Source organism: Sylvia atricapilla, chromosome 4, assembly GCF_009819655.1.
Source record: "Sylvia atricapilla isolate bSylAtr1 chromosome 4, bSylAtr1.pri, whole genome shotgun sequence".
NCBI lineage: Eukaryota > Metazoa > Chordata > Aves > Passeriformes > Sylviidae > Sylvia > Sylvia atricapilla.
In genome coordinates, this window is record NC_089143.1 from 26,897,563 (window position 1) to 26,919,893 (window position 22,331).

The 22,331-nt window shown below is 39.3% G+C and overlaps 1 protein-coding gene across 2 annotated transcripts in view; it reads left to right on the forward strand.

The window, feature by feature from the left end:
* Positions 1-847: 847 nt before the first annotated feature.
* Positions 848-22,331, forward strand: part of UVSSA (UV stimulated scaffold protein A) — a 44,613-nt gene continuing 23,129 nt past the window's right edge. Inside the window, exons 1-7 of one of the 2 annotated variants that reach the window (XM_066317351.1) lie at positions 848-1,101; positions 1,323-1,653; positions 5,056-5,176; positions 6,303-6,737; positions 7,780-7,889; positions 8,476-8,604; positions 21,885-21,999. In XM_066317351.1, coding sequence (XP_066173448.1) covers positions 1,004-1,101; positions 1,323-1,653; positions 5,056-5,176; positions 6,303-6,737; positions 7,780-7,889; positions 8,476-8,604; positions 21,885-21,999 — 1,339 coding nt within the window. In that variant the 5' untranslated portion in view covers positions 848-1,003. The remainder of the gene's footprint in view (positions 1,102-1,322; positions 1,654-5,055; positions 5,177-6,302; positions 6,738-7,779; positions 7,890-8,475; positions 8,605-21,884; positions 22,000-22,331) is intronic. The other variant, XM_066317350.1, reaches the window with a different exon arrangement.

Here is a 22,331-nt window from a genome sequence, read left to right on the forward strand (position 1 = left end):
ACGACAAGTAGGATCCATGAGGTGCTGGAGCGTGTCCAGCGATCGGGACAGAGCTGGGGAAGGGTCTGGAGCACAAGTGCTTTGAGGAGCAGCTGAGGGGGCTGGAGGGGCTCAGCCTGGAGAAAAGGAGGCTCAGGGGGCCCTTCTGGCTCTCTACGATTCCGTCAGGAGGTGCTGGCCCGGAGGGGATCGGGCTCTGCTCCTACGCAGAAGGCGACAGGACGCCAGGACAGTTTTAAGGCGCGCCCAGAGTGGTTTAGGTTGGACATTAGGAGGAATTTCTTCACAGAGAGGGTGATTGGACCTTGAAACGGGCTGCCCAGGGAGGTGGCGGAGTCACCGTCCCTGGAGGTGTTTAAGGAAAGACTGGAGTATTGGTGTTTGGTTGGTGTCGATGATCTCGGAGGTGTAACTGACTCTATGATAAGGAGGACCGCTTTGTGCCGGCTGCTCGCCCCTCCGGGCGGGCTCAGCCCTGCGGACAACGAGGGGTTAAACATCACCTCACACAAAACCGGGACGCGGCTCCTTTAAGGCTTCCCCCGCCCTTCCTCAGCCGCGCTTCCGGGTGCGGCACGTCACGTGGGCGGCGCCGTGCGGAAGCGGCGAGGGGGGGTGTGGTGGTAGGTGCCGGGAGGGGGGGGTGGAGGAAGGTACCACCCTCCGCGGGGCGGGGGGAGCAGCACCCCCAAAGGGGCGGGGCTCACACACGGGTGCGATCTTCAGTGAGGGGCGTGACCTGAGCACTCGATGGGCGGGGCGCCCTGTGGGCGTGGCCCCCCAAAGGAGCGTGCAGTTGTGGGGCGTGGCCCACCATGAGGGCGGGGCCTGTGTAAGAGGCGGGGTTTGCTCAGGGGCGGGGCTCCGCTAAGGGCCGGAAGATGGCGCCGCCCAGTCGCGGCTGGTCTCGTCGCCCCCGGAGGTTCCTGGCCGGGGTTTCCCCGGCTTGAGGGACCCTCGGGGGTAGTGTCCCCGCAGCTCCGGTGCCTCGGTGCCGGCGGAGATGGACCAGCGCCTGGCTGAGCTGGTGGAGGAGCTCACCACCTCGGGAGAGTCGCGGCTGGAGCCTGGCAAGATGAAGGAGCTGAAGAAGATCTGCAAGTACGGCCGGAGGGAGGCACAGAACCGGGCCCCGCTCGTTGTCCCCAGGCCGGCAGTCCCGAACGCTGTACCCGGGGCCTGCTGTGGGACTGGGAGCTGCCATCACAGAAGCTGCTCAGTTAAAATTTTAAATACATTGCATCCTCAAACTTACGTTTTTATGTACTGAGCCTCTTTTAAAATATTTCCTCCTCTTTTTTCTTCGTTTTCTCCGTGCTCAGGTCGTCGGAGGAGCACATCAGCCTCGCCTACCACCTGCTGGTGACGCGGCTCCAAGAGGAGCACGCCGAGATGCGCTTCTCCGCCTTCCAGGTCGTGCAGGAGCTGTTCGCCAGGTCCCACCAGTTCAGGACGCTGCTCATCGCCAACTTCCAGGAGTTCCTGGAGCTCACGGTGGGGATAGACCACGAGCAGCCGCTTCCCCCGCCCAAGGAGGTGGCACAGAAGCTGAGGAAAGCGGCCATCAAGGCAGTGCAAGACTGGCACGAGAAGTACGGGGAGGCCTACAAGCAGCTTTCCCTGGGCTATCACTTCCTAAAGCAGAACAAGAAGGTACTCGGCGCTTTTACTCCACTCTGTGGTATTAGGTGATGATCACCAGATGTTCAAAGCAAGGAAACCAATAAATGTAAAAAAAAAAAAAAAAAAAAGCTGTAGGAAACAACGTTGCCTGTAGGATACTTCGTGTTGAGCATAGTCTTTGGAAAACAAACCCCAGGCTTTCTGTTCATCTTGCAGTACTGTCGGTTTTAGAAACCCCAGTCTTGTACTCACAGCTGGGCTCTGCCTTTTTCAGGATGCAGCTTTCAGATTTCAGGATTTCTCACCAGCTGGCTTTCACCCACTGATTCCTGACTGGAGCCCCAAGGTTTAGCTCTTTTGGGAAGGGCAATAATGGTCATGCCTTGAGCTGAGGATAAACAGCTGTTAACTCTTTGTATGCCAGTTTAAACTAGCCTGATTTCTGTACTGAGCTGCCCAGTTCTAGGTCCACATTGCTATACGACTCTCCAAGTGTATGTGCCTGCCACTCTCAGCTGCAGTGTTACTGTGCCAGAGGTTTTATGAAAGAGGAATTCCATGTAAACATTAGCTTTTAGATGTCACTTCAAGTTACTGTGTTTGGCACATTCTTCTGCTTTAGTCTGTTTTATAAGATGCAACAGTGAAATTTGAAACACTATTCTAAGATTCACACAACCCTACAATGATAATAGCAGGCTTTCAGTACAGCTTTTCTTACTCTTCAGAAAGACAGATTCAGATTCCTAACAGCAGATGAAAAACCATTGTGATATGTGATATATTTCTGTTGTTCTGGTTCCATAGTAAGCTGATGGTGTTCCTTACTGAACGGTGCTGTGCTGGTTTTTTATACAAATTTTGGCATCTGCCAAATCTGTATAATTCACAAAAAAGGATGATTGTCTTTGAATTATCCTTTTTTATCTTGTTTAAGAAAGGAAGGAAACTAAATGTCAGTGACAAGGAGAAATGCAAGTCTGAGACAAGGATGTTTTAACATGTAATTTCACCCAGTTGAACACAAGTGTACAACAACTGTGCTGAAGTTTGGCAGGTCTGTCTGTGCTCTCGTGGTCAGTGGCTGCTCCCCAGTAACAACTGGGGGATTCCTTTTCAGCTTTTGATACAGGCTGTTCTGTTTTCTAGAGCAGCTGGATTTGAGTTCCTCTACAAACATTAATATCAATTGAAGCAATCTCAGGTAGTTTGGTAACTCTTGTCCTTAAAGAATTTGTATGAGCCTGCTGGCATTTTGCCAGCGTAGTTCTTGAAGTGTGAGAAGCAACCAAGAGTTTTGAGGAGGTATTTGCTACATTTTTGTAGTAAAATCAATCAGGTGTTGAGTTTTACTGGTTTGGCACAGTAGTATGGGGCAATTTGAGTGGAGTGTTAGCTCTGTGTGTGGTCCCTGGTTGGGTTTTGGTTGGGTTTTGGTTGGCTTTTTCGTAATGATCCACAAAATCACTTTATCAACAGTCAGATGATGATAGCTGCTGCTCTTTCAGGGAGTAAAGGTAGAGACCTCCCTAGCCTTTTAATGTTAGTACATCAGTAGTAGTAAGTACCAAGCAGGTGCCTCTATAAGTGTTTGACTTCAGGAGCAAATAATACTTCAGCATACATGAAAGTAATTGTATTCAAACTCTTGTCTCAAAGTTAAGGCGAAAGGGAAAAAAAAAATCACACATTTCCAAATATTTGTATATTTGGGCACATGACTCATATGGTAGTATCTTTGTATCTGATGGATAGAATTACAGAACAAGATTTCAAACAGATCCACACAGAGTATAGTCCTGCTGTAGTCTAGTATTTTCACCGAAGTTGCAGTAATTGTCTCAGCCTGCTGCTTAGCGTCCTTTCAGTCGAACAGTTTTTCCTCCTCATACATTTAGTTCCATAGCTGCAGACCAGCAGTAAAAAAACTCCGTGGTCCTTTTGGTACAGAGAATGGGAAAGAATGGACAAATGACTCCACTGTAGGTACTCTGGCATGAGGCAGAAGTTGTGCTTTGAGAGGCTGTAGCTGTGTCTGGTTTTCTGTGCAGTCCAGTCTGACTGCCAGCAAATGGTGGCTGTAGCTCCTGGGTTCTGTATCTTTGTTTTGCTTTTGTGGGCAGTCTTTGGGTGGACCTGTTTATTCCAGTTCTGAATGGGGAGCTGTGCAAATCTGTAAGAAAATCATGTCCTGAAAACCCAAGAAAGCTCGCTCTGGTGATCCACATGATGCAATAGGTTGTGAAACCAGCTCGTTTCCAGTGACAGTCTGGGAAACTACCCCCTACCACTCTTCTGCCCACCCATTTCCTGCTAAAAAGCCCCCAGCTTGGTGAGTGTGATATTTCCTAAACTGATGAAGACCCTGCATGCCAGTTTCTCAGACAGCTGTTAGATAAGAACATTTGTGTGACTCCAAAACTTTGTTGTAGGTTGTTGACAGCCACTACTGGATGTTGACATGCTTGGTCATCTAGCAGTGGCAAGAATGACAACCCTTCAGTGAGTGTTTGTGTTGGAGACCAGAGAAGTCTGTGGGCTGCAGAATCAGCAAAGTTCAGGCTTGTGCAGCACTCGGCACTGTCTTCTACCAGTTCATAAAATTATGTGGTAGCAATCAAAGGAAATTCTGTGCTTTTCAGTAGGGTTTCCTTATGCATTAATGCAATTGAGCCTCCCTTCTTTAAAACAGGACTGGTTGTTTTTTTTTTTCGTTTTCAATCCCTTGTAAGACCAAACTAAAAAAAAAAAAAAAAAAAATTGCTAATATTTTAAGAACTAGCATTTTGAATTGTTCAGAACAACCAACATGATAATGTTTATAATTCAGCCATAAGGAAGTGAGACAATGTTTTTTCCCTCAATATCAAAATCCAACAATGTAATCGTAAAATCACAGATTTGGTCTTTCTTAATGAATTTGAAGGTCTTCGCTTTTACTTTCCTTTCTTAGGAAGTTCTTTTGTAAGTTAAATGTATATAGTAGTTGTTACTGTGCTTACAAATTTTCCTAAATTTCCTGGCGGACCTGGTATGATGTTTTCATGTAATCTTAGTATCTACCCTGCATAGTCTCCTCCTGCTCATTCTCCCTAACTCCTTGTCTCCAGTGCTGTGACAGAAGTCTCCCAAAGCCCAGTTTGTTCCTGCCTTCTGCATGTGAAAATCTAAGGAGTTTGTATTTCTACCCTATGATTTCCTTTTGAAAGCCATTGATTCTCAACGGTTCTTTATTAGTAGGAGTAAAAACTCTGTTCACAATTGCTGTAGTTACTGATTCAAGGGAGAGAAGAGATAAAAGGAAATGCTGCTGAGCTTCTGGCTGATTGCTGATGTTACAGGATTTTTCACCACAGATAAAGATCTTAGGAAATGGATTTTCTATATATTTCTTACAAGAAATGTTACACTTTTTCTTAATTTCCTCCTTAGGTGGATTTTCAAGATGTGCATGCCAGAACTGTGGCTGAAAGGAGGAGAGAAGAGGAGAAGCAAAAACGACTGGAGAATATTTACAAAGAAAAAGTCAAAAGAATGGAAAAAGAAATGGAAGGTTGGTTGCTTTGGTTCTTCCAGTGCATTTTTGGTTTAGTTTTTTTTGTTTGTTTGTTTGTTTTAAAACAACCTTTTTTAAGGTTATATAAAATAAATTCTGAGAGAATAGTTATCCAGATAATAGCTGACACAGAAAGCAGGAATATCGCATTTGTAGGAGCTCAACCCTACCTCTCTCTCACCTAAAGAATATCAGGGGAAAGAAGTGACTGTTGTGTGAGTTCAGTAGGAAGGGATGGAAAAGAAAGAAAATGTTATCAAGAAAAGATCTGGTCTCTAAGTGTGAGTGCATCACCCCAAGTAAACTAATCATGAGACTTTTTGGAGCTAGTGACCTAATTTCTGTTAGGCACAGACTTCCCAATGCCTTGCTGGCTGATGGCATTACTTATATATACAGTTATCGTGTTCTAGAAATGCAGGCAATGGTCAGCACAGCAATCCTGGATGCAGTGCAAGTGTCACAGTGCAGCTAGGAAACATAACTAGGGCCTGAGTCTCTGAGGAATATGTGCATAGCAGACACACTTCTGTCACCCCAAAGACCAACAGAGATAGTAAATGTATTATGCTGCAGTTATAAAGGGTTGTTTAATTAAATTACTTTGGTCTATGTAATGCTTGCAATTCTGCCTGCATTTCTTCTGCATGCTGGAAATGTTTTCGTGCACAAGAGTGGAATTTTAAAGAGATTTAACTGTCTTAAAATAATTTTTATCGGTAGCATCTCTTTGAGCATTAACATACATTCACGGCTATTCCTACACACAGCTATAAAATTCATGGTTATAAAATAAATATCCACTAACATCACTGAGACTATCTCATTGAACCTTTGTTTTCCTTCAAATTCTATGAAGCACTTGAGTCATCTTTGCATACTGAAATTTTAGAGAGGATAAGGAAAGGAGGAGCCCTGATTCTACATGACTGGCTCAGGAAATTCTATATTTCCTGTGTAGGTATTGTCATTTTTATAAGGACCATTTCTGCAGAAGAGGAAGATCTGTGTGGCTCAGTCATCACTGGATAAGTGGATTCCCCCTTTGACAGTCATATTTGTTTTGTACCTCTGTGTCTTTTACCATATCTAACAATTTTATAAAACAATTGTGTCTTGATAGAAATGTCCCAAGAGATTGCTGATACACTGACAGAGATGGAAAACTGTTTCCAGCTTTTGATGCCGGATCCTTTCAATTTTGGAATGAATGACATTGACTTGGAACTCAGCAAACCAACGTCTGCTAATGAGGCCAGACCTGCATCCTCCTTGTCCTCCCAGGAGGAAGTTAACCCATCCTATTTGGGGTGCATGGATGATGAACAGCCATGCTGCAGCAAGGACATTCCTCCTGTTTCTCAGTGTGTTACAACTGGTAGAAACAAAGAGGTAGATGAGAAGCCTGAGCAAAAAGAGCTGGATGGAGACACGTGCTTGGACATTCAGTACAGTGACCCTGCCCTTGATGATGATGATGATGATGATGACCAGAATTTTGTTAGGAACTATGGGCTTATTTCACATAAGTATACTCTAGACCTTGAAGTGTCCACAGGTACCTGGAAAAGCTTTTGGCATATAGCTGGGAGGCAGCCTTTCTCTGCAGTGTTTTGTGCTTGTGGTTTTCTGTTACTTAGATGCTGGGATTACTGCACACCATTTCCTTTGGGATTCCTGGACACCTCTGTGATTTTTTTTAAACTTATTTTTTATTTTTCTCTAGTAACTGTTCTTAGTTTTGGGTGTCCTTGTATGTGATTAGCAGATTACATTAATTACCTTCTAAGCCTGAACTTTTGTAGTAGTTGTTGCAAGTCCATTATAGCACTTCATAGTATCTATAATGAGTCTCTTGTGTTAAAAAAATCTGTTTCTTGAATACAATTTTCTTTCTCTTTGTTATTCACGTTTTTCTCTCTTTATCTGGGGAATAAGCTGCCTAGTTTCAAAATCTTAAAATTGAGTGTTTCTGAAACTTTTTCCTTGCAAGGAAGTAAGTAGTTTTGCTAGCAAGTGATTGCACCTTTTTTTGTATGACTTTGCTAGTGTGAATTACCTGTAGAAAAATCAGAATGGTTTGTGTTTTGGAAGTCTCTTACAATTTCTGTCCTAAGGGAATTCCATATACAGACAGTAAGGGTGATATCTGCTTCTCTGTTTGCTGACCATAATGGGTGAAAAGGATAATTTTTACTTGGATAATGGCGTACTTGGCTGCTTTGGCAACCAAGTCCCTGTTACTACCATGGTAGGCATTATATTGTATTGAATATGAAGAAATTGGTACAATAATGCCCAGTTCATTTGACCTTGGGACAAGATGTCATTTAAGTAGTAGGACTGAACTTGTCTGTGGTTCATTTGGTGATTCCATGGTAATGATGGAATGCTGGACTGAGCACTTTTCATATTTTCCTCAGATTTTTTTCAGTGTGTGGATAGTAATAGAATAATTAATATTGAACACAGAAGTATTCTGATGTTTGTAACTTTCCCTGAAGTGATCAAATGTCTTAGAGTAATTTGCCTCCTTTAGGTCCTATAGTGAAGACACCATAAATGTACTCTAACTAACTCTTTTCCCCTGTTTTGAGTAGATATAAAAGTGCAAGAGAATGAAGATAATACTGCCATCATAAACAGTGTCATGGATGCTCACAAACTTCTCAGAAATAAGTTCTGGCCTTCTGTGCAGTCCTGGATTCAGGTGGGATAAAGAAATAATTATTTTTTCTTCATTTTTAAAATAAAAAGATGGTGAAACAAGGACTGGGATACATTAAAGCTTGAGGGAGAGTGAGACAAAAGGAAATAAAGATTGAAGAAACAGAAACAATTGGAGAATATTTCTATTTCAGTACAGGTGGACTAAAGGAGACTCAGGAGCTGTGTAGATTGTCTAATAGCTCTCAGCCTTGAGTGTGGTACCTATATGCAATTCTTCGTTTTTTTTAAGATAAGTAAAACTTGGTTTCTTTTCAAAGTCTTGAAGTAAAACAGCTTATTTTTGTTAGACATCTCTCTGTCAGGTTAGCAGTATATCATGGAGCCTCTTGTGTGGAATTTGGCCAACTCTCAGAAAATGTTTGTAATAGCTGTTCATTCTTTGGCTTCACTACTTGCTATTAGTTTTTATAGTCTAGATAGAAAAAGAATTGGCTTCACTAATTGTGACTTGTAAAACAAAGGAATTTGTGCCATCGTTGTTTCATTAATAAGGAGGGAAAACTGGTAATTTTTTTTTGGCTGAGACTTCTAGAAGAGAATAAGAATGTTGTTTTCTTGGTTTGCAGCTTCTTACCAGAGCAGGAATCAACGATGGTCGGCTAAGATGTGCCATTGAACTCAAGAATAAATTGGAGACTGCTATGAAGAAATACAAGGAAATGAATATTTCCTTTAAAGCAAGAAAAAGAAAAGTGGTGAGTTTCTTAAGATTCTGTTTTACTAGAGAGGACCATTAGTAAAGCTTAGCTTGTATGCAGAAAAATGCTTTCTCTTAAGCCCTAACCTGGGTAACTTTTCAACACAGGCTTTATTGTAAAGTACACTAATTCAGCAGATCATAGCTTCACTCAAGGAGCAGTAAACACCTGTATAATATTCCAGGGGCCTGATTATTAGACTAGAACTGTTTAAAGCATTCTTGTTGTTTAGGATAGAGAAGCAGGTAAGTCCAGATTTTATTTACTCTTAGTTGCTTTATGTGTAACACTGTTAAGTCCTCAGCTTCTTTTGTGCGTATTGCTCGGTAGACACTGTACTGCTCGTGTTTTTTCACAGCTTGCAGAACTCTGGGAGTCTCTCAGTTCAGGAAGGTAGTTTCTCTGCTTTGTAGCATTTACTCTGTACTAAGCATGTAATATGATTAAGGTTGTCATAGGAAAATTTAGAGCATCAAGCTATTTCACAGAGATTAACTACCTGTGACAGTTCTTGTGAACTAGGTAGACTTTGTGAATAAACAGAGGCTGAAATATCAAATACACTATTCAGATCCAAAAAGTAGTCTATGGCCAGTTTATGTCGATAAACAGCAGAGCTGCATGATACTGATGTCTGTTGGCTGTGATGAAATGGAATGACTGTGTAGCTTGACATGAAAATAAGTGCTGTGGGTCAAGAGTCCAGACTAGAATCTCGTTTGGATTTACTGGATTGTAAGAATTCGATCTGGACTTGAGCTAAATCGTGTAGCCTCATTTAGCCATGACTGAGTGTTGTAGACTTTGCCTTCATTGTACAAATGAAGCTAAATCAAGATTAATCTGGTTCATCGTCTTAACACCTCCTGATGTGCCGTACCAGTCAAAAATGCCAACTCTGAATGAAAAGTACTGAAAGACTGTCTTGTCAGAGTCTTTTGTCTCCAGTGAAATATGTGTGCTACCTTTATGCAACCAGCTATGAAGGAATCCAGACATCTGCTGTCATTCCTGCCATTTGCTTGACAGGACTTCATTTGCTGCACCTCTGCATGGAATATTGGTTGCTATATTTCTTGTAAGATATAAAAGACATTCATGCCTTGATTTTCGTGCATGTGTGTGAATGTGTGTGTGTGTGTGTTAAGAATGATAATTGTTACCACTTAGGAGAGTGACCAGTGCTATCTGTATGCTTATATAACATGTTTAGAACTAATACCTATATTAATTTGAAAACTAATAAATTCCATTGCTAAAAGGACAGAAAGATAGGAAGCATGTAGTGCTCACAGTGCTTTCAAAATGAAGCAATGCAATCTGAGTTAACTTAAAAAACAATATATAAATATTCCTAGGGTTTCTCTCCAGTGGAAAATAACCAAAAATAGTGTTAGTGCTGAGTTTAGTGTTAGTGCTAAATTTATAACCTGAACATAGAAAGCTTTGTACAGCAGAAGGAAACTGCATAAATTATATTTTATTCATGTGTCAGATGACTTTATTGAAACATAAAAACCTGGTAAATTTGGAGTCTGGTAGAACAAAACAAACAGAATCTCTAAGGCCATGGTTATTAAAGCCCTATCTGTCAAATATTTGCATGTCAGCATGTAAAGTACTGCACACATCTCTCTTCAGTTGAGCATTGCTGCCTGTGTTAGGTATTGTGGCTTTGTCTAGGTGTCCTCGTGTTCTTGGAGCTGTAGCTTTTGCCATGCCAAAGTTTTGCTGTCTTCTGAATCTCTAAAGCAAAGAGAGGAAGTAGTGACAGCCTGTCTGTCCTTCAAAGCCCTGGCTCCCAGCCATCCTGTCCTGCCAAAGCTTTACAGATGTGATTTGTTGGCATGTGGGACCAGCGAGTGCTGGACCTGCTCGTGTGTGGAGATGAGCACACCTGGAAGTGAAGGGGAGTGTTCAGCCAGCAGAGAGGGAGAATGTGAATCAAGTGGCTGAGTGCCGAGGGTCCCACGTAAATTGGTTTGTATGTGGTCTGTGCCATCTGTGTTTGGATGGGATGGCAGTTCTGGTGATGCACTCTGAGGTAGCTGGACAACGTAAAGATGAATTGTTTGTGTACTTGCTCACTCCAATTGTCAGTATGATCCTGCACCACAGTGAGCCATTCTTTCAAGGGGAGAGTGGATTTATTTAATTAGCAAATATCAAACAGTGATGGGGACTTGGCAACTTGGGTGGGGACTTGGCTTGCTCATTCTCCTGGAACTTTTTGCATTTTCTTCATGCACAATCTCCATGCTTCTGTGGTCACTGATTTTCCCCCTTTTCATCTGTTCTAATCTATGCTTTGTTTCTTTTCTGTCTGGGAATAGAGGGGGTAAAGGCTTTACCTATCCTCAAACTGAGATCAAGAAAGTTGATAAAGGGAAGGGTTTAGTGAAAGACAATGAAACTGGAGATTTATTACTGTGAACTCTACTATAACTCTCCATCCCACAGAGATTTAAATTGCCACTTTAAAGAGGAAAGGTCCTGGGGTGCCTTACCATTGTCATGCGTCATTGCTGCTCCTTTTTAGCTGGTCAGTTACACATGGATATGGCTGAAATGTAAATAATTGTATATATCTGGAGTAATTCTTGATGCTGCAGTTTAATATGAATATACCAGCAGTGCATTTTAATGTAAATTACACTGAGAGCAAGAAATTGGTGGTTACCTGGCCTGATTTCACAGAGGAAATACTTGCTTGGTTCACAAGGTGTGTGCTTTTGGCAATCCTTATTATTACATCTATGCTTTCCATTGTTTCTCATTTAATTTTCCATATCACAGAGCACAAGCCTCCAAGGCAGGAGCATGTGGCAATCAGAGCCTGTTACACAGTTAGCGCAAGTTACTTTCTCTGAAGTTCTTTTTTACCTTTATCTTTACTGAAAAATGGAAAAGTCAAACTGCTTTGCAAACCACAGGAGAACTTTCTGGAGGTTTAGGGAACTTCCCTTATACAAAGTCGCTTGAAGGAAGGCACAGAACTTTATATAGTGTCACACTTTGACTTGAAATGGTTTATAGTGGCATGAGCTATAACCACTTCTTTCTTTTCTCCTCCATGAAAGTGAAGAGCACAAACCATCAGAGAGTCTTAATTACAAGGAAGGCCATCATTTCTGGGTGACACTTACACCCTGCCAGCATGAGTAGCCTGTGTTTTGTGCTTGTGTCTCAGGAGCTGTGGGAAGAGAGGGAAAGGAAAAACAAAGGTTATCCTTTCACTGTCTAGAAACAAATCTCTTGCAGCAGATTTTATAATTATTAATGCATTCTAGTTTCCCAGTCCACACATTCCCCAAGCAGATCAGAAGTCAAGGCATTTCTTATGAGCTGTTACTTTTTCAAATGAGTGAAGGATAGACATAAAAATTGCAGACTACCTGTAGTGGTCAAAGGCAAATGGGTTTTTGTGTGCTCACACAGGTTATGTTCACTGTAGTTAAATCCTTTTTGGGGTGTCAGTCAGGCTTCTGACGAGGAAGTGCATTTTGAGGCTTTTGAAGTTTATCTTTCTGTGAATCTGGGTTTTGGCTGAATCTGAGTGAAGAGGGTGGGAGCTGTAAAAAGGCTTTTATTTCATGGTACCAGGATGCTCAGGCATGGCCCTTTCTTCTCCGAGTGCCTGCTCGGGATAATTCCAGTGCCCAGTAGAGGGAGTGCAAACTGCACGCTCTGTATTTTTCTCTGTCTACCTTGTTTCAGAGCCAGCCATCTGCTCACTCTGTGTTTTTAGGTAAACTTACTACAACAGCAACATACCAGAGACACTTCACGTTATTTCGTGACTTTATGAATTATTGTAAAAGTACAATTGTAATTATTGGCATAGATTGGTGTTTAGCCACTTCTGTTTCCAGACTTTTGATTTTTTTGCAGGAGTAACTTATGATCAAATTGTTCTTAAAAATATTTTTTGCTGGTTAGAAATAGATTGGTTTCTCAATGTCGACTTCTTTTTCTTATAATAGATTTTAATTTTTTTCTTATTCAATGTCTGATTTGCTGCTGATTAGATGCAAATGATCTTGCAGTTTTAGAGAGGATGAGTGTGTACTGTATTTTAAATCATGCACACTACCTTTCACTTACATCTTTGCAATAAAGAATTATCCATTAGGAATACTTGAAATTCTGACATTATTAATAGAAATGTAGCTCGTTAGCTGGATTTTGTACACTCAAAATATGCTTCTGTCTTATGCAAGTACCTTGGGAAGCCATGGTAGGTCTAGTACTCAGGCTAGTTAAAACTTGGGCAGACAGAATCCAGGAGGAAAGATGATGTGAGAAACATCCCTTTCATGTGTCTGTCAGCAGAGGGATCATTTAACAGACCTGTTACACTTTGAATTTTAAATTTCAAATTACGTTAACAACCAGGCATATATAGTTTTTCATTAACTGTATTCATTACTTTTTGGTTCACCTTTGCTTATCTTCTGTCAAATCTAAGCATGTGCTTGGATCTTGATTTATTCGTGTACTTAATTTTATCCATGTGAAACATCTGTTTGAACTCGATAATGCCATTAATAATTAGATTTGGAGGAGCCTGTCCTTGTGTTGTCCAGAATCTGCTACTCAAACCTCACTATAATACAAGTCAGATTTTTTCAAAAAGTCATGTCAGAAAATGGTTACAAATTTACAATTTAAATATTTGCTGCTAATTATTTAGTCCTAAAATACATTAAAAGGTTAAAATTTTAATATGTTGTAAATTATGCCAAGAGTTCTGCCAATTACCTGCTTACAAGACTTACTGATTTTTTTTTTTCACTCTTATCTTTACAGTTTGGCATTTTTGCAATTCTAATGAGTTATTTCTACCTAATCATTTTCTGGCTTTGCTACCAGCTCTTTTCAAGTCTGTCCTTTTGTTAAGTTAGTGCTTGCTTTAGAAGAAAAAAAAATGCTGCACTTGAATTTTAGATTTCTTCTTCTGCCTCTGTAGCCGTAGAGAATCCAGTCCCGCTGACAGCTTTCTGTAACAGCTTTCTGTACTAACATCCTTACAGTCTTTTCCTCTTGTTCATTTTAGAGAAGTTGTTTCTGGGGGTTAGGTAATTGTCCTCAGTGATCCTTCACAGTCCATGAAACCACATTTCCTAAATGCTCAGACCATGCAGCAAGAGAGACACCTTTGTAGAGAAGTCTTTTCATCAGGCGTTGCTTTTTAACAAAAACCCTAACTCTTAACAGAAGTTGCCCTTTGAAAACTGGAATCATCCCATTTTAAGATTTAAATGGTAACTTGATGTTGATTGTTAGTATGTTTTCTATAGAGAAATAATAGGAATATTTGATAACTACATCAGCATTATACCTGAAGATGTTCTTTACCGGATTTTATACATTGTTAGCATGTAATGTGGTTGGAATAAATAATAAAATATATTAATATTTATATGGTCAGATTGGTAGCTCAGGCAACATTTAAATGAATTTATTACCTTTTTGTCTAGGTAATATTTATTAAAAAAAACCCAGGTGAGCCATAACTGTAAAAGTAAACGCAGAATATTAAGTAGGTCATACAGATACTTAATGCTCCCTCTTCCCTCCTCCCTATTTTAATTGGTATTATTTTTACTGCCATGTTTGTCATGTTATTACTATTTCTGTTAAACATTTCTTTGGTAATCACTTTTCAACTAAAAGAGCTTTCTATTTTTTTAAGTTTTATTAGGCTCGAGGACTGATACAAAAATAAAACACTGTAAAATCAGCCCTCAGAACAGCACTCCCTCATTAAAGCGTCTGATCAGCTGGGTGATGGGTTTGCTTGGTTCTGTTTCTTCCCGAGAGCTGAATGTTGCTGTGGTGTGCTTTATGCTTTGCTCTGCCCATGCTGCCTGCCACTGCTATGAAGTTATTAAAAATATCTTGTTATGCAGATCTGGCCATGAATTCTTCGGGTTGTCGCTGTGACGACCTCTGATCCCTATCTGATTCGCAGGTCGCACAATGCAATTTGGAGCTCTTCTAATAGAGTGTAAAATAAAGTAGGATGTCTTCATCATCAAGTTAACCCTTATGTTAAGTATTTAAGTTTTTCAGGCCGAAGGGTCATCTCCCTTGATTCGTCTATGAATACTGAGCAGTGTGTGCTCTGTAAGTAGTAGATATAAATTTGCTTCCTGCTTTTTATCCATCCTATTTCCCCTTACCAGGGGAAATAGTGTATTGAAGTGAATTTTTTTGTGACGTTCGTAGAGGTGCATTGCTAAATACGTATTTACAAAAATGTCAATGGAAGAAAATTTTTAAATTGATACATATATTACTGCATTTAAATTTAGCTGATGAGCAGTATGAAATAAATATATTCACATCTAAGGTATCTTTGTACCTGAAATCCACAGTCAGAAATATATGTAAGGTTATGTGTATCTTGCATAGAATAATTTGTTTACTTGTCTGTAATAACTTAGGTTTATTTATTGAGATGTATATTTACCCGTTATTGTTAGGCTTGAAAACCTTTACTAGTTTAACCAAAACTGCTACATCTCCCCAGAACGTGGTACTTATTTTATGGAAAATGTGGATTGTGCAAGAGAAGTTGGCCTTTTTGATGTACCTACTTAAGGATTAAAATTATTTATGCAACCACATTCTGTCGATTTTGGTGGATGGTAGGAGCTCAAGTAGTGAAGTATGAAAATACATCTGAGGGCACATCTTGAGTGGTTATTGCTAAAGAAATACTAAACTTGCCTTACAATATCTTCCTGAGGTAATAATTTTGTCCAATGTACCAGTTTTCTAGAATGCCTTTTTTTTGCTGTCCTCTGAAAGCGTCCTGTGAAGGCACACAATGATGTGCTGGGTCTATTGGACATAGCAACTTTTTCTGAAATGATTCATGAGGATGCAGAGTCTTTTAAACTGGTTTTTGAGCTTGCCCCTCCAGGCCTGAGAGAATCCTCACAGACCCTTGCTTTATGGAAAAACTGGTTCATCAGGTATTTGTTATATTGCTAAAGTAATTTGGAGCAAAGAGTTCTCATTCTCCTGTGTACTTTGGCTAAGTGTTGGGCTGGAACCCTTTAACCATTTTTACTAACTCCTAGAAATTAGGAAATAATGTGAAAAGTGCATTCCTAAATAAAAGTCAGCCTGGCCAAGATGCTTATGTGCTGTTGAGCAACTACACATTGAATGAATGGTGATACTTTTACGGGTGAACATAAAATGTGCTTTGCCTGGACCACATATCTAATTTGCAGTCATCGGGGTTTGAATTTATGTTCATCTCACAAAGTGAAGGGGAGGGAGGGTGTGTGGGAGGTTCTTATAAATACAGCTCTGTTAGTACTTTGTGTTTTCCTTGTGTTGCACATGAGAAAACTCAAGCGTGGTTCTAAAATCTGTCCAAATGCCAACATTTATTTCCATGTCACTCTGTGTTGGATGATATAAAAGAATGGCAAAGGAGGAACACATCTTTACATTAAAGATACACTGTTTGACTATTCAGTTTCTATTACTGGCACTGAAGATTTTTTCCCCACTGTTTTCTTACATGAAATATATCCAAATTTCCTTTAACATGACTGAAGTATGTTTTGTGTTGCAGTTGAATAAAAAAATGCATGTGCTTAAGGTTGCCCCTCTAACTAGGTTCTACAGCAATAAATATTCTGGTACCCTAACCAAAATCTTCTAGAAAAATATTTAGTTGGCTTTGAGTAGATGCACATGAGATATTGGCATGGTGGAATAATTTGCAAGATCTTTCAGTGAGGGTATTAGCATATAAATAGCAGATGCAATGACGACCATCACAGCTGAGTACATTTAATTTTTAGTTTATAAGATAGAATGGGTTTTTAAATGCATAGCCATCAAGCCTGCAGAAAGACAAATGAAGTTTAGAGTTCACTTGTCTGAGGATGCCTTACATCATTTTTTTTTAGAAAAGGGAAACAGGCACGCATAAAACTGAACAAAAGTGATTTCTTGGGTGAAAAGTAATTGAGATTGCAAACCAAGTTAATTAGACCATGCAAAATTTATTTAATGGTCCCAGCTGTAGTTTGCAAGTGGTGTTTTAGTAAGTAGATATGACTTCTTCATGTGCTATCTTTTCTCTTCCTTCTTTTTCTAAAATAATTAGCAGTGGCTGTACATCTAGTCCTATAAACCGATTGCATTGTATATTTCAGTAATTTTATTGCTTGCTTTAATTATAATTGCAGAGACTCAGGTTTTTAAATCCTCTTAACAGAATGTAGCAGTCAATTTGTATAAAAGTGAGAAAAGGATCAAGGGCTTTTCTCCACATCTTTCCAAGTGTTGTGTGGTGTGTGGAGGCTTTTTTTTACATTTATTACTGGTTGGGATGCATGAACAAGGCCTTTAACTGTGGCTCTGGTTGCACTGAGCTGCACTAACAGATGGAGGCTGTTAGAGCATCAACTGCAAAGTAAAAGAAACAATTGCATTTCTACTGGCATCTAGTGTTTTTTCCAGGTTTTTTTTTTGATAATGCAGAGTAATGAGGAAACATCTGTTTCTTCAAGTTTTTTTTTTTAATGAGTTAGGGAGGAAATGGTTTGATTGCACTTGTCTAGTTGGAATAGTCAGCACAATTTTAAGTTTTTAGTGAAAAATCAGGAGAATTGTGAAGATGTTCCAACTAATTTCAGTGAAAATAATGCATATATGTTTTCTGTCTTTTTTTAAACCATATTCTCATATGTAAGTTCAGCTCAAGTGTCTGAAAAATGCCTAGCTAAATACCATTTCTTCTCACAGGAATATAGATATCTAGTCAGTGAGAAACAACCAATACATAGTTTTGCAAACACATCATTGTGTGACTTAGATAAATAAATACAAAAAATAAATATCAGCCTTTTAGAGCAAATTAATGGGCTAAAAATTCCCTTCCCCGTGGAACTTGAAGAGCAGTGATGGTGCAAGCAGCCTCTGATTCTGGGGATCTGGTCTCCCTTCAGGTGGACCATTCTCTAGTGACAGAGAAAACTATAGGGGGAATTGTTCACTCTCCATTTCTGATAAGACTCTGAGAGTGAGTTTCCTCATATCACCTGATAATTAGAATGGATTTGAAACCAGGAGCTTTTTTCTCACATTCTTTGACAGGTGATTGAGGAACAAGCAGTTGTGTGACTCCCTATCTTCAAGGTATTTAATCTTGTACACTACAAGAAAAGCTTTGCATTATGGTATTTATCACTTACTCTTATACTTCCCTTCAGACATGACACACTAGAAATTTCATATTGCTTGTTTTTATCTTAGTCTCCTTTTCTATGGTTGCAAGTATCCTAACCCCTCATTCCTAAAAGGATTATAATTTACTTAATTGGCCACTTAAAACTATTGTCTTAAAAATTTATTTCTTCTGATTTAATGGTAGATTGTTTAATTTAATTTTTTTAATTGACTAAAAAATTTTTACCTTTAGTGGAAATATAGAGAGGAGGTAGTTAAGCTTTCCTACTACATCTGTAGAAGTTGCTTTTGGGCAGTCTTCATGCTTGAAAAGTGGAACTTTTGAAAAAATAAAACATACTTTTTAAACTATGGATGTTGCCCATGAGCCCTCCCGCTTTCTCTAGCAAGGAAATGGAACAAACCAACATGAATAGGATGATTCTGATAAAGTACCGCTGGAATGAAGTAAATTGAGACATAACTACCTGCTATTACTGTGCAACTTCCTGAATTTCCAAGAGTGACAACTTTAATATTTTAAAGTAAAAAGATACCTTATTTATCTTGTTGAGGATTTTATCAAGATAAAGACTTTATGCCTGTTTGAAGAGAAAAGAGGCTTAATTCCTGATAGTTGGCTAAGCAGTTAATTTTTTTACAGGAAATCTAAATTTAATAGAAGACCCCAGGGAAATTCAAGGGTGTGAACAATACGCATAATATTTTATGAAAATGACCCTCATATTTAAAATCTGGCATTATATGTTATGCATTGTAGCACCAAGTCCACATCTACCTTTTAGAAAATTAAAACACATAAATTCTGTTTAGTGTTTGATATGTGCTGCACTAGCTGAAAGCCATAATGCCCCTAAAACCTTGGGTTGCTTTTCACCTTTCATAAATTCCTGGGTAGATTCTATACAAAAAATAATTTTCAGCTCCGTGGCTCATTGTTATTCAAACTTGATTGATTGTCGTCATTTACTCAGTGAGGAAGTTAAGTGCTCCTGTCATTTCTGAAGAGTATAATTGGGACGTTTCACAGGTCAGCGGTAGTGACAGGTTTCCCTTTTGATTAGTGTTAGACTGATAACAAAAATTACAGTTTCCTATGATTAATGTTTTCTATAGTACTCGAATGCACAGTTCATGGATTGTACCTAAACAAAGTGAATTTGCATCTGATTATGCCTTTTCTCTGTCAGGCTTTTCACGTGCTTTGAAGTTTTAGATCATGCAGGCAATACAGCAAAGTTGCTTCCAGTGCAGTTTTCAAGTGGAGGATTCAGTGAAGTCCCCTGAATTTTAGTATATTACCATACAGAGAGATATGTGCCTCGAGTGATATGAACAAATTAGGTGAAATTTCAATTAAAGATAGTACTCTGCTTTCCCTCTAGTCCTCTCAGATATGACATGCAAGGGAGTACTGGTATTGCAACTCTGCCAATTTGGGTATAATCTGGAAACTTAAGTTAAGTGATAAAGCTCGTCTGAGTTTTTTCTTCTTGCTGGTTTTACACTATTTCTCTGTTCCTTAAACCTGTTGCTGTTTATTTGTTTACAGACTGAGTAAAAACTAAGGAAACACACTGAATTTACTTGCCCTGTTTTATGATGTGAAAGTTAGTCAGTTTGTACATTAGGGCACAAAGTTGTAGACTAAGATAATCTATGACAAGTTTTATCTTGGTGAAATCTTTTTTTAATAGCTAGGTAAGAAATGGAACCTAAGTATGAGAATTATGATGATGTCCTGCTTGTAGCTGGAGAAGTATTGGAGGTTATTGGCTGGTGGTTACTTTTAAATTTAAATTGTCCCTAAGAGATGAAAAAGGAATGACAACACCAGCAGAATTTCAAAACCAAAATACAAACCAACTAACTTCTCTTCAATCTCTAGCCTTCTTCAGATGTGCTGTAGAGAACAGGATTTTTTTTTTTTTTCTTTCTAAGGGCCATTAGGAATGTCTTCTAACAGCTGTAGTTTTCAAACAGATGTTCTGCTTTCAAGTCTAGTGGCATTGGGAGTTTGTGATTAGTGGGGAAACATTTGATTCTTTCTTTGATTGTAACTCTACTTTGGTTTTTGCTGAGGAGGTCAGGCTCAGTGTGCATCTGTCTTGGCTCAGCCAGGTATGGCCTGAATTGCTGCTTTCCTTTAGATCAGGAAAAATTATTGCAGTGGTAAACAAAAAGTAAACCAAAGGTGCAGGATCCACCTGCAGGTCCTTGGCAGCTCTTGAGGGGCTGCACTGGGTCCTTACTTGTCTCTGGCAGCAGTGTTCTCTCAAACATGATTGCCCGGAGACTTTATTTTAAAATGAAGACTAATTAGGTGCTCCCTAGTAAGAATGCAATAGTAAATCAGCTCTTGTCATCAGGACAGTAAATCTGGTTTCTTTCTCTTCATTTTCACTGGAACTGCAGCTTTCTTAGATGAAAGTAACTTTTGAAAAAAGGGGAGGCATCTTACTTCTAACTTGTGCCACTCGTTCATTATGTGTTAATGTGTATCTGTGTATAAATATCAATTAATGTTCTTTGTTAGGAATTAATACAGCTAACAATTAATTGTGGCCAGAAAGAAATATTGATTTTTTTAAAAAAATATTATTTAATTTTTAAACTACATTTAATAATCCAAGACTATTTGCTAGATTTTTGGCTTCAGAGTATATGTATGATTTAAAGGAACTCAGCTGTGACACAAGATTAGAGTAGTGAATTAAATTGGGAAAATTCTGCTGCAGGCAAAACCTGCAGTATCCTCTGGTGCTTGTAACAATAAGTAGTTGGCATGAATATTAACAGAAGCCAGGTGCACTAATAGAAGTAAAGAACACAGCTGAAAGTGGTGAAAATTATGCTATTCCTTATCATTGCTTTGGGTTGCTGCAATGAAGTGGAGATAGTGATCGCCTGTGCTAAGGTTGGATTTAGTGGATACCTCTTACTATTTCCTTGTAAAAGCACGTGGTAAACATACAATTAAGTGTAAATTATGTTGTTGGGAATGAGATGACTGAACATGGGCAAAGAAAATAAAGCTTAAAGTCTCCATCATTGTTGCCTTTTTAGGGTAGTTGACATTTGCTTTTTTAAAGCTCCAATAGTACAGGCTATGTCTGGTGACACAGATTCTTTTAGCTTATGTGCAATTTAGAAATAAAAATAATTTTCAGCTATGGAACAAGCTTAGAAAAAGTATAGATTTAATGGCACATTTACAGCCGTTGCTAGCTAGAATTGTATATAGAAAGCCACTTACGTGGATGATTTACACTGGTTAGTTGAAACTCCATTTCTTGTTTTTTCACCTAGTCATAGATCCTCAATTTCAGACTGCAAGACAGACCAAGTGCACATTTAAGAAAGTCCTGTTTCGTTGATCTTAACCAGAGATGTGCTGTCTGATGACATAAATGGTTGACATGTACCAAATCAGTTAAGAAATGAAAGTATTAAATAATTCTTCGTGCTGTTGTGCAGAAACACACTGAACCACTGTAGTATACAGATCTGAATATTCTTATTTGGGTCACTATTATCTTGCCCACTATTAGCTTTCCCTTCTGTTTGCCTGCTCTGGTTTTGAGCTCTTAAACAATTTGTGATACCATTTAAAATGCCATGGATTATTTGGGTGCTGCTAAATGAATAAAATCATCCAAAATGAGAAGAGGTAAGACTGTAATTTGTTCATTAAGTCAAAATCTTGATGTTGTTGGGGTGGGCGGAGTATTTTAAGATTTTTTTTTTTGTCTTATTTTATAGCTTCACACTTTCTCAGAGTTCACCAACTACATGTGTTCTAATGGATAAAAGGGGCTTTAAAGAAGCCCTTAGGATAGAGTATGGCTTTGGAGATAAAATATTAAGCAGATAAAATGTTAAGGCCTAATCTTAGATAAAGATTAAATACATATTTAGGGAAATACTTTTGACATAGAGAACTCTCAGTAGGGCTATCAGGATGTCTGAAAAATATTTTCAATGTGAAGGGAAATGAAAAACAGTCTTCACATTAATATGAAGAGAAAATAACCCCAACAAAAATATCTCTGTAGATGAAAGCCTCAGATGATGATGATGATGACGATGAGGATGAAGATGAGTTTGTGGAGGTCCCTGAGAAGGAAGGTTATGAGCCCCACATTCCAGACCACCTGCGTAAGGAATATGGTGAGTTTGCCCAGCTGTGACAAGCTTTATCCCTGCATGTTACTGCTGCACTAAGGTAAATAAACAGCCGTTCTGAAGTAATAAAGTGATCAGTGGTGTGGGTAATCTCTGCCTGCTCTGAGGAAGTCATTACATGGACACCGGAGCACTGATTGGCTCTGGATAAACAAATACTTCTAGGAGCAAGAGCAACTGAGATGAGCAGCTTATTTCATTCCATCGTCTTCCACAGGAGTTCAGAGGCAGGAGCAGCACCCTGTGTTGCTTGTAAGTGTGCAGAACACATGCTGGGAGTGGAGGGATTGCAAAGTAAAGTTGGCAATGAGCCTGAA